This window comes from Natator depressus, chromosome 14 (genome assembly GCF_965152275.1).
Source record: "Natator depressus isolate rNatDep1 chromosome 14, rNatDep2.hap1, whole genome shotgun sequence".
NCBI classification, from domain to species: Eukaryota; Metazoa; Chordata; order Testudines; family Cheloniidae; genus Natator; species Natator depressus.
Genome location: NC_134247.1, coordinates 17,645,303 through 17,664,340, shown reverse-complemented (window position 1 = coordinate 17,664,340; position 19,038 = coordinate 17,645,303). Strand labels below are relative to the sequence as shown.

Genomic DNA, 19,038 nt, shown 5'->3' with positions numbered 1-19,038 from the left:
TTGTGGTTTTTTTTTCAGATCTACTTTTTGGATTCTGTACAAGTATACTGTGCCTCAGTGTAACCTGTTTGTTGTCTTTAATCTGTTTGTTTTTCACTGGTTTATCAGTTTCTACTAGTATACGAAAAGACGCAAAATATTTATAACTTCTGGGCAGTTCTTAAACAAAACTTTTCAGTGTAAAATGTTTGTAAAATTTACATAAAATGTTGAATATGAACTTGATGATGTGGAAGATAAATTTATGATCAAACTCCTTTTATAGAGAAAACGTTTTTAAACAGAAAGATGTAAGGTACTTATTGTGGTGCATAAAATTATCGTATATACGTCTTTTAAAAATAGCGTATTCTTCGTTTTAGTGTAATTTGGAATTTATGTAGAGTATGGTATCATAACTGAGAAAGTAAAATATTTAATGACGTTATTTTAACAGAATTTGAATGGCAGACTAATTCTGAGTCTTGTTTAATCCTTTTCAGATCTTAGTCACAGTGGTTTGGGAGACCATTATGAAAATTCCCACTGGGGACAGCAGCCCACTTTCAGAAGTGAAGCCAACTGCAGCTGGGATAAAGTGATAATAGATAGGACTGACAAGGAAGCGTGGCCTTCCATTACAGGAACTGAGTCTGAATCTGCTTCAGAATGTACTACAGAAACTGACTCTGCCTCTAACTGTGGCTCAGAGAACAGTAGCATGGCTACAGGGAGTGCCCAAGGCAACTTCACTGGACATACAAAGAAAACTAATGGCAATAATGGCACCAATGGAGCACTCATCCAAAGCACTTCTAACCAGAGTGCCCTTGGAGCTGGTGGAGCAAATGGTAATGGAAACTCAGCCAGAGTGTGGGGTGTGGCCACAGGCTCCAACTCTGGCCTAACTCACTGCTCTGCCAGTGGTGGGGATGGAAAGATGGACAACATGATTGCAGATGGTAGAAGTCAAAACTGCTGGGGTGCTTCCAACTCAAATGCTGGCATTAATCTTAACCTTAACCCTAATGCCAATCCAGCTGCCTGGCCTGTACTCGGACATGAAGGAACTGTGGGAGCAGGCAACCCTTCCAGTATTTGTAGTCCAGTCAGTGCCATAGGTCAGAATATCGGCAACCAGAATGGTAACCCAACAAGCACCTTAGGTGCTTGGGGAAACTTGCTGCCGCAAGAGAGCACAGAACCACAAACGTCCACTTCTCAGAATGTGTCTTTCAGCGTACAACCTCAGAACCTTAACACTGATGGACCAAATAACACTAACCCCATGAACTCTTCACCAAACCCTATCAATGCAATGCAGACTAATGGACTGCCAAACTGGGGGATGGCTGTTGGTATGGGGGCCATCATCTCGCCCCACCTGCAAGGCCTTCCTGGTGCTAATGGAACATCAGTTTCTCAAGTCAGTGGGGGCAATGGTGAAGGAATGGGTAGTTCGGTATGGGGAATATCCCCAGGTAATCCTGCCACAGGAAACGGCAATTCTGGGTTCAGTCAGGGGAATGGAGACACTGTGAACTCAGCATTAAGTGCTAAACAGAATGGATCCAGCAGTGCTGTGCACAAGGAAGGAAATGGAGCAAGTGCATGGGATTCAGGACCTCCTGCTGGTCCTGGGGTACTAGCATGGGGCAGGGGCAGTGGCAACAGTAGTGTTGGTAGCATGCATTCTGGAGCTTGGGGCCACCCCAACCGTAACACCAGTAATGGTGTTAATGGTGAATGGGGGAAGCCCCCAAATCAGCATTCCAATAGTGACATCAGTGGTAAAGGATCAGCAGGGTGGGATAGCCCTAGTGTTACCAGCCAGAATCCTGCCATGCAGCAGGGCAATGAACAAATAAACTCTTGGGCCAAAGCTGCAGCATCTGTCACCACAGCTAGTGAAGAAAGTAATGACGGTGGTGGAGGTCAAAATGAGGGCAACACTGGGAGAGAAGGAGCAGGAGAGGCCAGAAGGAGAGACAAAGGGGTGATAGACCAAGGGCAAGTCCAGTTGCCAAGGAATGACCTTGACCCAAGAGTTCTGTCCAATACTGGTTGGGGACAGACTCCTGTAAAGCAAAACACTGCCTGGGAATTTGAAGAATCCCCAAGGTCTGAACGAAAGAATGACAATGGAACGGAGGCCTGGGGTTGTACAGCTTCTCAGTCTTCAAACTCAGGGGGGAAGAATGATGGGTCCATCATGAACAGTACAAATACCTCTTCAGTATCTGGGTGGGCCAACTCTCCACCCTCAGCTGTTCCAGCAAATACAGGTTGGGGAGACAACAACAACAAAGCGCCAAATGGCCCAGGGGGATGGGGAGAATCAGCTAGCTCTACTGCTGTCAATGCTGCTGCTGCTACTGCTGCCAAAAGTGGCCACGCTTGGAGTGGGACCGCAAATCAGGAGGATAAATCACCGACATGGGGTGAACCTCAGAAACCCAAATCTCAAAACTGGGGAGATGGACAGAAATCAAATCCAGGCTGGACTTCAGGAAGTGGAGATTGGACTGAACCATCATCTGTCCCTGGACACTTGGCTGAGGGGAAGAAGAATGGATCTGGATGGGATGCTGACAATAGATCAGGGTCAGGTTGGAATGATACTACAAGGTCTGGGACCAGTGGATGGGGAAATGGCACAAACACCAAGGCTAATACAGGTACAAGTTGGGGAGAATCTCTAAAACCTAGCCCTCAACAGAATTGGGCTAGTAAACCCCAGGACAACAGTGTGAGTAACTGGGGAGGAGCAGCTTCTGTTAAACAGACTGGATCAGGATGGGTTGGTGGGCCAGTGCCACCCAAACAAAAAGATAGCAGTGAGGCGACTGGCTGGGAAGAGCCTTCTCCACCATCCATTCGCCGTAAGATGGAAATTGATGATGGTACCTCAGCGTGGGGTGATCCAAACTACAACAACAACAAGACTGTAAACATGTGGGATAGAAACAACCCTGTAATTCAGAGCAGTACCACAACCAACACCACCACTACTACCACCATTATCAACACAAATATGGCTGAACCTCAGCCTTCGCACCAGTCAAGTGCCCAGCCGAACCGGTCCCCACTGCTTGGTCCAGGTATGGAACAAGTTTCATTTTCTTTTTAAGTCAGAAGTAGGATACAGTGGAAATAAATATTTTATTACACACACACACACACACACACACACGTCTCTGTCTTTTAAGACATACATACGCATTCTAATAACGAGGAGTGATTTCAAATGTTTTTAATTAATGTGAATAATAGTATAAAATGAGATCTGTTGGGCATTTCCTATTTATTTAAATTTAGTGTTATTTAAGAATTTGTTCAGTTTTTCAGATAAGTTTAAAAAAACGTTTAGGGTAATACAATTGTGTGGGTTGTGTTTACTAAAATAAAGTAAAAAATATTACATTCTCACCTGCAGAGCCCCCAGTTGATGTGCTTTTCCAGTTGGAAATCTTCTGATATGAGGGAAAACAATGGGGAGTCTGGTGTCACCTTAAAAACTAACAGATGTATTTGGGCATAAGCTTTCATGGGTAAAAAACCCAGAAGAAGTGGGTTTTTTACCCACAAAAACTTATACCCAAATAAGTCTTAGTCTTTAAGGTGCCACCGGATTCCCTGTTGTTTTTGTGGATACAGACTAACACAGCTAACCTTCTGATACCTCATCTGAGGGATGCTCTGTAAAATTCATGAATAGGTCAGCAGGATCCAGGAATGAAAAGAAACTGATGTGGGGAAGGGGATCCTTCAAGAAATCATTATGGCAGGATCTGCTGTCATAGCTGCACTCAGCATTGCATCAGGTTCAGCAGGCCAGTTGAGGCCTTTTGAGCTAAGAAGGCAAGGGGGAATGGAATGTCTTTAAAGAATCTGCACTCACTTGTCTAAATTGGTTGTCTGCTGCACAGGAAGAGCATCTGGAAAGTGAGTGGAGGATTCAGCTGGCACAACCCATAAAAATGTAGCTATGGTCTCACTCAGATTTTCTGAGTCCTGAAAGCCTAATTCAGAAATTAACTCCAGCCCAGCAATGCTTATGCTAGCCACTATTTCATCCTCTGTGGGTTGGGATAGGTTGAAGACATAGAGAAAGGGATTGAAACTATAGCTAGAGAGCCTATTAAAGTTTATTAGATATTTCATTTTTATATGTACAGTGTTGTAATGTTTGTAGTGTCCTTAATATTTTTTTAATAATTGCTATATTTATAGAACATTAGTGGCTTAAGTATTATAAACAAAAATTATGCTGTGTACGTTGACTAGCAGTAGTGTTTACCCTTTGATGTCAGGCATATTTGGCATAGTGTAGTAATTAGCAATAAATTGTGTTTTTTGTTAACTGTTTTGTACCTGGAATCAGATTTTCCTTGAGAATAAGCATAAAGATAGAGAAAAAGTCAGCCTTTTGCATCATGAACTCTAGACCATAGGCAGGAATCCAGCAAGTATTGACTTTAATTGCTCCATAGCTGGACAAACGAGTTTGTAATCTTGCACTCTTTGTACTTGTGAACAGGTGTAGTCTACCTTTTTATTAATTAAGGCAGTGTATTTGCAGGTTTACCAAATCACGTGTCCCACATGTCTTAGGGTAAGGGATTTCTCTTCAATGGCTGGCTCTTAAAATCACACTTGGACTGCTCTCAGTTGGGAAGTTGCCTTTTTACTGGTCTGCTGCTGAATTCAGAAATTTAATTAGGGAGGCTAGTATTCTCAGTTTTCTACTTTCTTTTTAAAAAAAAGGAAACCAAGATGTAACAACATCTGATAACCTAGATTATTCAGCTGTCCCTGTGCCTACACTAGTGCTAGTCTGCCCTGCTGTGTCACTATTTCAGGAGAAAGACTGGAGTCTTCTCTGTGTCTTATTTTATATCAAGGCAGTTCCCCGCTTCTTTGTCTCCCTAAGAAGAAAAGAACATTGTTCACTCTCCATGGTTCCATCCAGTAACACTCCTAAATAAATCTCCAAACTTAATTCAGTTTTCCTTAAATGAAACAATATTTTATTGATAGTGCAAAGAAAGGGAGATGGGACATAAACTTACCTTGAGCGTTCACCTCTGTACAAATACTAAAGAAAGCTTTCTAGGTCTGGTTGAAGTTTAGTTGCAGATTTTTTGAAATGCTGTCTGTATTTATAGCATGGCAGAAAATGACTCCCACAACCTACAGCTCGGTTAGCTTGATGTCTTGGTTAGATCCCCTTAGTATCTGACAGTAGGAAAGCCCCCACTTTTCTTTGCTGCTTTTGAAATCCAGGCATCAAAAATCTCATTTATAATTCTTCCTGGGCCTGACATGGAAGTAATCTTTTTCCTAGCGTCCTAGCTACCATTTTGTTTCTCGAACAATGCTTAGTTAACGTATCTGAGACTAGCTTGGATTAGGTTCTGATAGCCAATTTGGAAAGCTGTGCATCCAGAGTACGATTTACTCAGATACGAAATGTGAATTAGAAATTTAGATATCCAACAGAATTAAAACTGGCCAGTAGTCCTTACTTATCTCCCAGTGTTGGTGATAAAGGAAGAATACTTTTCTACAAGTTAAGGAAGTTCAGAGGAATTTTGTTGACTAGGAGAATGAATGTAAGAAAAGCTTCTCAAAAATGTCAGGTTAGCCATTGATTACACTCTTAGCTTGTTGATCTCTCTTAATTTTTTCAAACTTTCAGTGGGTGGGAAGGTACCATGTTGTAATTCCTTTTCATAATTCTCACCATCCTTACTAATCTCATCCTTACAATCACAGCAGGAACAAAGATGAGGCAAGAGGAATTATAGAGGGAAAATCTAATAAATATCTTAGTTATCTGTATACTAATGCAAGAACTATGGGCAATAAACAGGAAGAACTAGAAATACGAGTGAATAATCGCAACTTTGACATAATTGGCATCACAGAAACTTGGTGAGATAATTCACATGACTGGGATATTGATCCAGAATAAGTTTGCACTGAGGTTGAGATAGTGGGAGGCAGACCTGTTGAAAGTCTCTGAGTAAGGATAAAAGGAGTAAAAAACCAGGGGTGATGTCATGGTACATGTCTGCTACAGATCACCTAACCAGGAAGAAGAGGTCGATGAGGCTTTTTTAAATAATTAACAGAATCATCCAAAACATGGGAGTTGGTGGTGATGGGCGACTTAACTATCCAGACATCTGTTGGGGAAATAATACAGCAGGTCACAGATTATCCAACAAATTCTTGGAATGCATTGGATACAACTTTTATTATAGAAGATAGAGAAAGTGACTAGGGGAGAGGCTATTTTAGGTACGATTCAAATAAATAGGGAGGAATTAGTTGAGAATTGGAAGGTGAAAGTGATCATGAAATGTTAGAATTCATGATTTTAAGGAAGGGTATGCAGGAAAACAGCAGAATGCAGACAGTGGACTTCAAGAAGGTAGACTTCCGCAATCTCAGAGAATTGGTAGGTAAGGTCCCATGGGAGGTAAGTTTAAGGGGAAAGAGACTTCAGAAGAGTTGATAGTTTTTTTAAAATCAATTTTATTAAGAGCACAAGAGCAAACTGTCCCCGTGTGTGTGTATATATGGCAAAGGGACAAAATTAGAAAGTCCAAGACAAAACCAAGATTAAACTAGCTAGGGATATAACAAGTAACAAGAAAACATTTTACAAAGGTATTCAAAATAAGAGGAAGACCCAGGACAGGGTAGGCCCATTACTCAATGAAGAAGAAAACACAGTAACAGAAAATGGGGCGATGGCCACAGTGCTAAATGCCTTTTTTGTTTGTTTTCACCAAAAAAGTTAGCAGTGATTGGACAACTGAGGACAGGACAAGAAGTAGTTGTTTTAAATTGCTGCAAGGGAGATTTAGGTTAGACATCAGGCTAAAATAGGAAAAGAACAAGTCAAATATTACTTAGACAAGTAAGATATCTTCAGATCAGCAGGGCCTGATGAAATAAATCATAGAATACTGAAGGCACTGGCTGAACAGATCTCTGAACCATTAGTGATTATCTTTGAGAACTTGTGGGGGACAGGAGAGATACCCAAGGATTGAAAAATGGCAAATATAGTACCTATCTATAAAAAGGTGAATAAGGACAACCCAGGGAATTATAGACTAGTCAGCTTCACTTTGGTACCCTGAAAGATAGTGGAACAAATAATCAACCCATCATTTTGTAAGCACCTAGAAGAAAATAAGGTGATAAATAATAGTCAACATGGATTGGTTAAGAACAAATAATGTCAAACCAAGCTAATGCCCTCATAGCCTTCTTTGACTGGGTAACAAGCCTTGTAGATTGGGGGGAAGCAGTCGATGTGATACATCTTGACTTTAGTAAGGCTTTTGATACTCACTCACATGACGTTCTCACAAACAAACTAGGGAAATATTGCCTAGATGAACCTACTATAAAATGGGTGCACTAGTCTTTGGGAAACTACTAAGAGAGTAGTTATCAATGGTTCATAATTAAGCTGGAAAGGCATATAAAGTGGGGTCCTGTAGGGATCTGTTCTGTATCTGGTTCTGTTCAATCTCTTCATATGTGATTTGGATAATGGCATAGAGAGTACCCTTACAAAGTTTCTGGATGATACCACACTGGGAGAAGTTGCAAGCATTTTGGAGGACAGGATTAGAATTCAAAATGATCTTGAAAAATTGGAGAAATGGTCTGAAATGAATAGGATGAAATTCAATATGGACAAATGCAAAGTTCTTCATTAGGGAAGGAATAATGAATTGCACAAATACAAAATCGGAAATGACTGCCTAGGAAGGAGTACTGCAGAAAAGGTTCTGGAGATTATAGTGGATCACAAACTAAATATGAGTCAATATTGTTGCACAAAAAAAGCAATCATCATTCTGGGATGTATTAGCAGGAGTGTTGTAAGCAAGACACGAGAAGTAATTCTTCCACTCAACACTGATAAGGCCTTGATTGCAGTACTGTTTCCAGTTCTGGGCACCACATTTTGGGAAAGATGTGGACAAACGGGAGAAAGTTCAGAGAGCAACAAAAATGATTAAAGGTCTAGAAAACATCACCTTTGAGGGAAGATTGAAAAAAATTGGTTTTGTTTTGTCTGGAAAAGAGAAGGCTGAGGTGGAACATAAGTATGCAAGTTTATGAAATGATTGTTCTAAAGAGGAGGGTGATAAATTGTTCTCCTTAACCACTGAGGACAGGACAAGAAGTAGTGGGCTTAAATTGCTGCGAGGGAGATTTAGGTTAGACATTAGGAAAAACTTCCTAACTGTAAGGGTAGTTAAGCACTGGAACAAATTGCCTAGTGAGGTTGTGGAACCTCCATCACTGGAGGTTTTAAAGAACAGGTTAAACAAACACCTGCTAGGGATGGTCAGAAGATAACACTTAGTCCTGTCTCAGTGCAGGGGACTGTACAAGGTAACCTTTTGAGGTCCCTTCCAGTCCTACATTTCTAAGATTCTGCGTTTTCTTTTCCCTGTTGCTATTTGTTTCCCTATGTTTCTGTCTTTCAGCCTTTGATGGCCATTTTCAGACGATTACTATACTGTACATCTGTTTCTGTTCTTCTGGCTATACTTCCTGCCAAAAGACACATTTTTCAATTGTGTCTGTTATTCAAGTCTGGAATGCTGCTGTTTCTACTAATTCTATTCATTGACTTGTACTGGGAGGATATCCTCTTCTGCACTGGGATAACAAGCATCCTTGCACTTATATGTCACTCCCACAAAGGCACATTGGTTAAAAACGTTTATCTTCAGGGTGGCTAGGAAAGCATCTGTAAACTTCTGTTGTAGTTCAAACTCAAGTTTTTAGGTTATTGGGTCATTTCAGGAGGAAAGAAATATACAGTTTTCCTGTATAGGGACAGGGTGTTGTGGTGAGCAAATAGCAATGAAAAATATAGGTCACCTTTTAAATACAAGTTACCAGAAACCTGAAAGATCATGCACTGGAAATAATGTTCCATATGATGATTCCCGACATCACAAAACTAATCAGACCTAGCAGTGTTATCTGAAATTCTTCCATCCAGTTTTGTCTTGACCTGGAAAGCTGTCCAAGCTAATGCTACTTATTTTCTCTTTGAGTTCCCACCTATAAGGATGTTTTGTTCAAGTTCCAGATAGATTTGCCATTTTCTTTTCCTGCTACTGAGTTCTTGGTGCCTCTTATGTTGGTCATGACTAACACTGACATTCCAGATGCTGCTTCTATCCAGTTGTGGCTTTTTCTGCCTCTGCATCTCCTTCATTTTCCTCTACCTGGTGTTCTGGAACAATACATATTTATTGTAATTTTGGTATAAAACTATTTCCATACACATTGGCCTTAAACTCTATGATGCTATGAACAGAAGAAACCATTAGATCATCTAGTCTGACTTCCTGTCTATCACAGGCCCTTAACTTTGTCCCAGTTATCTTTGTATAGAGCTCAATAACTTGTGTTTGGCTAAAGCGTATCTTCCAGAATGGCATCCAGCTTTGATTTGAAGACATTAAGAGATAAAGGATCTAGCGTTTCTTTTGGTAGGTTAATCACACTCACTGTTAAAAATTTGTGCCTTATTTCCATTTTGAATTTGTTTGGCTTCAGCTTCCAGTCACTAATTAAAGTATTTTTAAAAGTTGAGGTTATCTATTTTCATTAAATTGACCTAAACTCTAGAAAGAAAAATATTTTCCAGGGGCTAAATGGATGACAAATCTAATGGACTTGCAAAACATTTTAATCATAGTACCTTGCACATGAAATTGTTACTTCAGATTTTTTTAAATCTTTCTGGCAGTGTTAAAGTAATTCTTTCTTTACACTAATTCTGATTTTAGTAGATCATATCCACAATTTTGAAACTATACATTTTAAATTATGGGCTATTCACACTATTCAAATAATTCGATACCTTGCACAGGAAAACTTACTATTTTAAAAAAGAAAAGGAGTACTTGTGGCACCTTAGAGACTAACAAATTAGTCTTTCAGGTTTTGAATGTTACCTTTCAATAAAAGGTGTTACTATACACGGTTTCCTCTTCAGATGGAAAAGCACTATTACAGATTTTTTTGTTTTCTAAATTTATCTGCTTATACCATATGACTTCTAATGATCATTTTTAAAAAATCCAACCTAGAAACCATAGAATTAGGTTCAAATGATAATATTGAAAAATGTGCATGAATGTTCATTAAAAAATGTTGAGATAGCGAAATAAAACAAAATCCAAAATATTTATATATTGTAAAAGGAAGAGAATTGTTGCTTTAAAAATTAATTCTGAAATCATTGTTGCAACAATGTTATGAATAAACATCTGCCTGTGTGTGTGTCTGTATGTATTACACACAGAACTGTTAAAAGGTTGCAAAGTCAAGCACTCAAAAGTTAGGAATTGCCATAATTATGGTGGTTGCCTGTGCAGCCATAATTGGGCCACCTTGTGTGCATGCATTGTGATGCAGTCTTTAATTACGTGATCATATACACAGGAGGGAGTTGCTCTGGGGATGAATCAGGTTTGTGTTGTAAAGAAGGCTATTGTCTGTCAAGTCCCTTTGACTTTGTTGCAGAAATTGGAAATTATGTAGTGAATGAAGTAGGAGATTGCAGGAAGAGAAAAGGAAGTCTCATGGGTAAGACAGTTGAATGCTGCCCTGCAGGCCTGGATTCTATCCCTGTCTGTGCTTCATTATTCCTGTGTGATCCAAAATAAGTCACTTAAACCTCATTTTCTGGGTGCCAAACTTGAGACCCTGGGGTCTGATTTGCTCTGATGCTGAGCACTCACAACTACAACTGAAGTCAGTGGGAGCTGAGCTTAAATATATACAGTGATATAAAATGTTAAATACTCTGAAAAATAAGGTCCTTGATGCCTGAACTAGGGCACCCAAAATTAGGGGATGCTTTTGCCCTTAACCTCTGTGGCTGTGCTCCCCACATATAAAATGGGGATAATACAGCCCCTTCACTTCAGGGGTTTTGTGAAGATGAATTAATGTTTGTGGAGCACTCAGATATGATCATGACGAGTGCCATAGAAAAGCCCATAAGGAAATCAATAATTCTGTCTTCAGATCAGGGTTTGAATAGGGTGACCAGATGTCCAGTTTTTAAAGGGACAGTCCCATATTTTAAAGCCTCCTGCAGGTGTTCTAACTTTTTCTTAAAAACGGGCAAATTGTCCCGTATTTTCTGTGTGCGCACCCCCCACCCCCATCAGCACTGGTGGGTGCTGCTGCTGACCGGATCCCTGGTCGCCAGCCACCTGCCCACCAGCGGTTAGTGGCAGGGGGGTCCAGTGGCCGATGATGGGAATGGGTGTGCAAGGCTGGTGGCGGTGCAAAGTTGCAGTGCGCAGGGTTGGCCACTCCCTCTGCTGGTCTGTCAGCACGGTCCCCCCCCCCTGCATGCTGGCTCTCGGCCAGCAGGGCCTTGCCTCCCATCCCATTTCCAGCCGGCAGTGGCTATGTGCGGCAGTGGCTGGTGAGTGCGGGCAGGTGCCAGGCGATGGCCGCTTATGTGTCGCCTCTGCTAACCACCCATCGGCCCTTTACGTGCTCCCCCTCTCGCTGTCCTCCCCCTGTTTTGCTCCCCCTCCCCCCAGCCCCACTGCTCCTCCACATTCCCCCGACAGGGCACATCCTGCTCCCAGTGCTGTGCAGAAAACCAGCCCCTGGTTGGAGTGCTCAGCTCCCCAACAGCCTGGCCAGCAGGCTCCTTCCTTCCCGCACTGCCTCTGGCTGGGCTGGAGCCCTGGGAAATCCCAAAACTCTCCGTCACGAGCCAGGCTCCACAGCAGCCCCCCCTCCCTGGGAAGGGGCTTAGCACCCTCTTCACCTGCTCCCCCGGCCCTGGGTCCTGCCCCCAGCGAGCGCAGGGCTGCTCTGTTCCATAGGCACCCTCCCTTGCTGAGCCACCTCTCTGGCTGGGTTCGCTGAAGCCCCTGCAGTCAGGTTCCCTGGGCCCTGCCTTCTGCACAGTTCATCCTTAGGGCTTAACCCCTTCCTGCCCCCACTGTAGCTGGGGGACAGGAGGCGGCTGGGTTATGTCAGTGGCCAGCAGCAGCCTGGAGGTGTTAACTGCCTTTCGACACTGAGCAGGCAGGAAGGGACAAACTGTTTCCAGCCACAGGGGAGGGTGGTAGAAGAGATGAGATCTGCAAAGACACGGGGCAGGTCATCCCTTTCCCCCCTCCTCCTTCCTTGCAGCTGGAAGCAGCTCCCATCCCTTCCCTCCTGCACAGTGCAAAAAGGCTGCTACTGGCCACGTTCTGGGGTTAGCCTTGGCAGAAATCTGGGGCCGGGGGGGGGCATGCATGTGACCCTGCGTGCCTCCCAACCATGTATTGCCTCAGGAAGACGCAGCGCCAGATACCAGGAGAGGTGTGTCTGTCCTGGGGGCCCAGCCAGGCATCAAGGACGGAGAGCGCCGGGCAGGGAGGGTCGGGTGAGTCACCCCCTCGTGTAAGAGAGGTGTACGGGAGGGTGTGTGTGTGTCACCTCTCCCCGTGTGAACCCTAAAGCCTTAAAGATAAGAAGGTAAATAATAAGAATCCAACTAGGCAGTATTTCTTTTTAATGGGGGCTCAGTCAGCTTCATGTTAATTTGAACATTTGTATTGCATATTTCTGATTGATTGCTGTTGAACTCACTTGAATATGAGTAGTTTTACCAGGTGTCCCATATTCAGCATAGGGAAATATGGTCACCCTAGGTTTGAATAATGTGGAGGTGTTGTGGCTCTGGTATGTTCTGTGGCCTGGAACTATCTTCTACAGGAAATATTGGGTGGGCATCTCAACCTCTATGCAGGCAGCTGAGAGTCTCTCTATCTCACACTGACTACACTGTCCTTAGAATGTAAAAACTCTCACACAGTAAATATATAAAACCACACAGGAAGTAGGTGCCCTTAAGAAGTTAGTTGTCACTTCATGGAAAAATGTAAGAGAGTAATGCTATGAGCAGGTTTCAGAGTAGCAGCTGTGTTAGTCTGTATTCACAAAAAGAAAAGGAGTACTTGTGGCACCTTAGAGACTAACACATTTAATTGAGCATAAGCTTTCATGAGCTGTAGCTCACGAAAGCTTATGCTCAAATAAATGTGTTAGTCTCTAAGGTGCCACAAGTACTCCTTTCCTTTATGCTATGAGCAGGTATTCTCTCTTTAGAATAGGGAGTTCTGGTAATGCCTTACTTAAAAGTAAAAAGTTTACATAATTATTTTCAAATGGGTCCCATTTTATTAGGTTGCACCAGAGTCATTTGCCCATGTTTTCCTTCATGGAAAATCTAGGATAAAGAAGAAAAATCCCTTTTTATTTTTTAAATCCTTTTTACTCTAACAACTTATTTCTTTTTTGCTACATGACTACTTTTGTGTTGAGATATAAAGCGTATGATGAAGATGAATGGACATTTTCTATCCTAGTTTCTCCTTGAAGTGTGTGTCTTTCTAAGCAAATAAAGAAAAATATGGCAATTGAAGCATCAAAGCTACATTGAACAGAATGAAAACCAATAACCCAGAAGAGAATTTAACAGAAAAACAATTCTCAAAAAATAATTTAAAAAAAAATATCATTCTGATAGAGGAAACCATTAAGGATCATCTTTAGGTCTGTAATTTAAGATTAATATCTCAAACTCTACGTAGATGGTCTCAACCACAGTTGAACTTGGTACATTTTCATTATATTGGACCAAGAATCTTCATGTAATTTTTTTCTCTCATAATATGGAGGGAGTGGTCAGGAGAGTTACTGTAATTTTACAATAGGACACAGATGTTGCGTCTAGCACTAGAATATCATGAGATCAGACCGTAACCTCACATATGGAATGGTGACCGCAACCCTCTTGCTTGAGCATACTGTACTATGTCACCAATTTAGGAAGAGAGGATTCTGTTCCTGTATTTCTGAGTTGATCCTCTGCTGAAGCGCATTTATAAGGAGTGTAGGTTTTCACCCTCAGTGTGCAGTGTGTCTAATTGATATTTTACCACTGGTGGAGAAGGGGGGATGAGAGGGGAATCCTGTGCTTGGTCCATAGTTCCAGTAAGTGTTGAGGGGATAGCTAATTCATTTAAGAATATCATTATATTCACAAAATTTCAGCAGAGGATAGAGATGTACTTTAGCAGATATGACCTGTCAGTCCATTTAACAAGGCGTTTGTAGTTCCTGTTTCAACAACAAACAAAACAAAACACATATTTTAAAATGGCATAATACACATCCTGTGCATTTTTAACATATTTTGAAGGCAAATTAAATATACATTTCTTGCCTCTTGACAGTTTCTCTTAGACTTTTGATTGTGTGGCCTCTCGTAGAGTACTAAATACTAAAACCAATTTTTCTGCATTACATCAAAATTTCATGTTGCAATTAGCAACATGTCTTGTACAAAGTAAATTCTTACAGATTGCTGTTGACCATTTTCATGGTAAAAGGCTGACCTGCAGAAAACTGATGCCTCTGTCTGGTTCTTGTTTTATGCACATAGTTAAGTTGAATAAATGAGGTGGGTTTTTTTGTTTTGTTTCGAAAGTGCATGTTGAAAAGAAACACCAATTAAAACACCACCCGGAAAACTTTCTAAAAGTAAAATATGACCCTTAATCTTTGAATCACAATTTTTTCTTGCACAAAGTCATTTTTACATGGTTTTAACCTTAAACAGTCTATTGACTGTTGCTAATCTCTTTAGGATCATGTTATGCTTCTGCAAGTCTCTCATCAAACTGCAAATAAAGCAAAGCATGCAGTATTTCAACAAAAGTTGATATCCACACTCATTCAGTATGCTTTTCTCCGAGATGAATAGCTAAACAGAAATGGTTGCTTTTAAGCTCTTTAGCTAGCTACAGCCACAACTCATTCTGAATTGAAACCAGACCGAGTCCCTCCTTCACATAAACAGAAGCCTAACTTTTTTTTGCATCTGTTTAATTTCTGTTATTCCACTAGGCAGTTCCTTTTCTTACCTGGAAAAACCGAAGAAGTGTGACAAAAGCCAGTCTGATAGTGCAAAACATAATTAGAAAAGAAATCCATGCTAAAAATATAATAAAATAAAATCAGAAGAAAGGGGGACACTCTTGTGCTCTGAGGAGTTAATATTTTTAGTCTCAGTGGATAATGGGAAACACCCATTTTAATTTCAGTTGGAAATAATACTGTCTGTACTATGCACAAGTGGTAAAGCAACAAGTGAACTATGCATTTTACCCCAAACAAATGACAAAAAACCCTTGTGTATTTTAGCACTGTATTTATGTGCTAAATACTTAAGGAAAAACAATTAGGTTTTTTTATTATATTGGCACACTTTTTCACATTCTTCTTCTGCTTGTAAAGCCAATCGTGCACATTTTGGATGGAGAGAAAATTAATAAAATATCGGACCTCTAAAATGTATCTATAATACCTGTTCTTTAGCTAATAATGTGTGGTTAAGGTCTGATCTAAGGATATTCTATGTCCTATTGTAAAACTAGGACTCTCTACTTTCTAATGATTAAAAGCTCCAGTCTCTAGCCCTGATATGACACAAGATATATCAGACCTTAAACTTCACTGCTCCAGGACCAGTAGAAGTTTTGGGGATGCAGAAACAAGAAACATTTCTATAGCTACTGAGTGGTTTGTGATGTTAGTAGTCCTGGTAAAGATGAATTAGTGGACAGAGTGCAGATCAAGTGTTTAAGGGTGCATGGTAAATGAAATCTGTCATTCTGCAATTTATTACATGGATATCACTTCTGCTTTTGTGGAGTCAATATTGTGTGTAGTATATTGTATGATTCTACACAAATAATGTATAGTAATAAACTTTCACTCTACACTTGTCAGCTGGATCTAATGATAACTCATGGGTTTTTACCCTTTCCAACAGTTTTCATATAAATGAATAATGAAAAGTGTCTGAGTGTATCAGAAATTAAATTTGTCTATTTAAGCCAGTCTCCCCACATTGCCTTCTAAAGTGTCTCAACCCTGACCTGAAGAATACTACCTCCAAGGTGAAGTGGAAACCCATTTTTACAGTTTATTTAGTTTTGCACCCCTGTTGAAAATAACAAGAATGCAATTTAGTGCTGTTTGTGTGGGTTTTTTATTATATTGAAACTGATGTGAATCCACAGACTAATTTCACACAGACTTCCAAATGTTTTGTGTATGTTGTCATAAACACAGTTAGGACTAGAGTATGCATGATTGTGAGGTTTGAGTTACTCCTATAATATAAATATTTAGAACTAGAGGAAGAAAATCCCACTGAAGAATTTCAAATAACAATCTAACCATTGGAACCACCAAGACCCCTATTTGCTTTTCTGACTAATGCAAAAAATGCATTTGCACATCTCATTGATGAATTCTGACTTAGAGTACCACAGGCTGAATAAATAGAAATTCTCTTTAAACTTATAATACAATCAAGTGTGCTGGAGCAAACAGACAACAAAGGTGACAAATCAATATTAAAGTTTCCTTCAGCAGGTAAATTTGTAAAATGTTTTTTTTGTAGCAAAATTTCAGATGAGTGTTTCTCAGTTATTTTTATTTAATATAAAATTGCTATAAGAAAAGTTTTAAAGGGCTCTGAGTTGCACTCCCTGTCAGTACCTAGACCAAGCCGGAGAAGCTGGTCTAGGTACTGATCCACCAGTGCTCCAGGCAGCGCAGTAAGGAGGCAGGGAGCGGGGGGCAGAGGAGTTCGGGGGTGGTAGTCAGGGGGTGGGGTAGTCAGAGGGCAGGGATCAGGGTGGTTGAATGGAGGCAGGGGTCCCGGGAGGGCAGTCAGGAAGGAGGGGGAGGGGTTGGATGGGGCAGTCAGGGGACAGGGAGAAGGGGTGGTTGGATGTGGCAGGGGTCCCGGGGGGGCCATCAGGAAGGAGAGGCAGGGCACAGTCAGGGGCAGGGGGTCCAGGGGCAGTCAAGGAGAAGACGTGATTGGATGGGGAAGGGGTCTGGGGGGTGGGGGGGGGCAGTCAGGAAGGAGAGGGGAGTTAGGGGTGGGGAGTCCGGGGGCATTCAGGGGACAGAGAGCGGGGGGTGGATGGGGCAGGGGACTCCGGGGGGGCTTGCAGGAGGCGAGAAGCAGGGGGAGTCGGATAGTGGGCGGGGGCCGGGCCATGCCTAGCTGTTTTGGGAGGCACAGCCTCCCCTAACCAGCCCTCCATATAATTTCAGAAACCCGATGTGGCCCTCAGGCCAAAAAGTTTGCCCGCCCCTACTCTAGCATGTGGGTCCTGGTGATACCTGGCTTATTTGGAGAATTTGCTGTGGAAAATAATTTCACTGTTAACTATGGATCTGTCTTTGTCATTTTAATTGTCTATCTAGGATTAAATCCATTATTATAAGCTATTATATTAGCCACTAATATTATCAGCAGATACTTAATAAGTTAACAGTTTATAGCCACGTATAGCTTAATTATTTCACAGTACTATTAGACTGTCTAGTGACAGAATGACTAGTGGTTGTTCTGTTAACAATCAACTTTATAAGGAGATCTCATTGTTCTAGAACACAATCTGCTTCTTTTTAACCTATATGAGGCCTCTTGATTTTTGTTTGCTTGTTTTAAATTCCACTGTCTCCTCTTTGCAGTGGATAAAATAAATCTGAGGAAAAATAACACATCTACCAAATGACTATAGAGTGATTTTAAGGGGAAATAACTGCCTTGTGACACAGTTTGGTAAACATTTCATTTCTCTTGATTATCCAGGGCTGGATTTCCTATTGGCTGAGACCCAATGTTGATTATGCTTTATCTTTCTGTAAACAAGCCCTGCTACTGTGCCCAATATATTTTTTTTAATAGGGTCGCTGTTAGGGTTACCATATTTGAACATTCAAAAAAGAGGACACTCCACTGGGGGTGTGGGGGTGGGGTGGTATTTGCTCGTGCCCCCCACCCCAACTCCACCCCTTCCCTGCCCCCATTCCAACCGCTTCCCCAAAGTCCCCGCCCCAACTCTGCCCCTCCCTGCCCCATTGGACCCCTTCCCCAAATCCTCGTCCCAGCCCTGCCTTCTCCCCTGAGTGCGCCACGTTCCCCCTCCTCCCCGCCGTGCGAAACAGCTGTTTCGCAGCGCAAGCGCTGGGAACTAGGGGGAAAAAGCAGGCACTCTCTCGAGTGATCAGCATTCACTTTCTTTCTTGAATGATCAACATTCACTCTTTCTTGAACGATCAACTCTTCTTTGGGGAAAAATAATAATGGCAAAATCCCGGATGTTTTTAGATATTTAAAAATTCCTCCCAGACGGCGATTTAAGAACCAAAAAGTTGGACATGTCCGGGAAAATACGGACGTATGGTAACCCTAGTCACTGTGTGTATTGATATTACTGGTCTACAGCATTAAAATAGTGGCTGGAAATGTTAGTGTTAAACACATACTTTCTTGCCACGGAGAAAGCCCTTTTATGGACTTTATTCCTGTTTTAAAAACAGATCTGTGTTTGCCTAAAATCATGGAGATATTTTCTCAGGACACTCTATATCTGTGTCTCTCACACTGTAAAGAAAAATGTAAAAACAGAAATTTTCTATTAGCAGAACTGTAAGAAAACCAACAAAATGATTTCAATAGTTTAAGCTGTTATAGAGATATTGTCTTTCCCAAAGCCTTCCAAAAGACAGATTGGAGAGGTTTTAAAAGCACTTTAAATCATTTCCATCCAAACAATTCTAGCTCATTTTCTAAGCTGCTTCCATTATGAAATCTAAAGTAGTAGTGGAAAGCAGTACCCTTACCAGTAGGAAAGCTGCTTGGACTGGGCAGGCAGAGGAAGGTTTGGCGTGGAGGACAGAGTTTCTTTGAACTAAGATTCCACACGGACGTGCCACAGATATGAATCATTTCATCTTATTTTCAAACCCCAGAACAAGTAAAAAGAGGAACTTTCCCTCTGAATACTAGGTAAGCAGACACTCAGTCCATCACTATGGCAGTATTTTGCGTCAGTAGATTGATAATGGAATTTTCTCCCATCTTTTTAAGTCCCTAACGTAGAA

General features: G+C 41.4%; 1 protein-coding gene across 18 annotated transcripts in view; it reads left to right on the top strand.

Moving 5' to 3' along the window:
- The window catches only part of TNRC6C (trinucleotide repeat containing adaptor 6C), a 584,197-nt gene that overhangs the window by 520,041 nt on the left and 45,118 nt on the right, over nucleotides 1–19,038 (top strand). For all 18 annotated transcript variants that reach the window (XM_074970980.1, XM_074970983.1, XM_074970988.1 and 15 more), the window contains one exon: nucleotides 483–3,080. In XM_074970980.1, coding sequence (XP_074827081.1) covers nucleotides 483–3,080 — 2,598 coding nt within the window. The remainder of the gene's footprint in view (nucleotides 1–482; nucleotides 3,081–19,038) is intronic.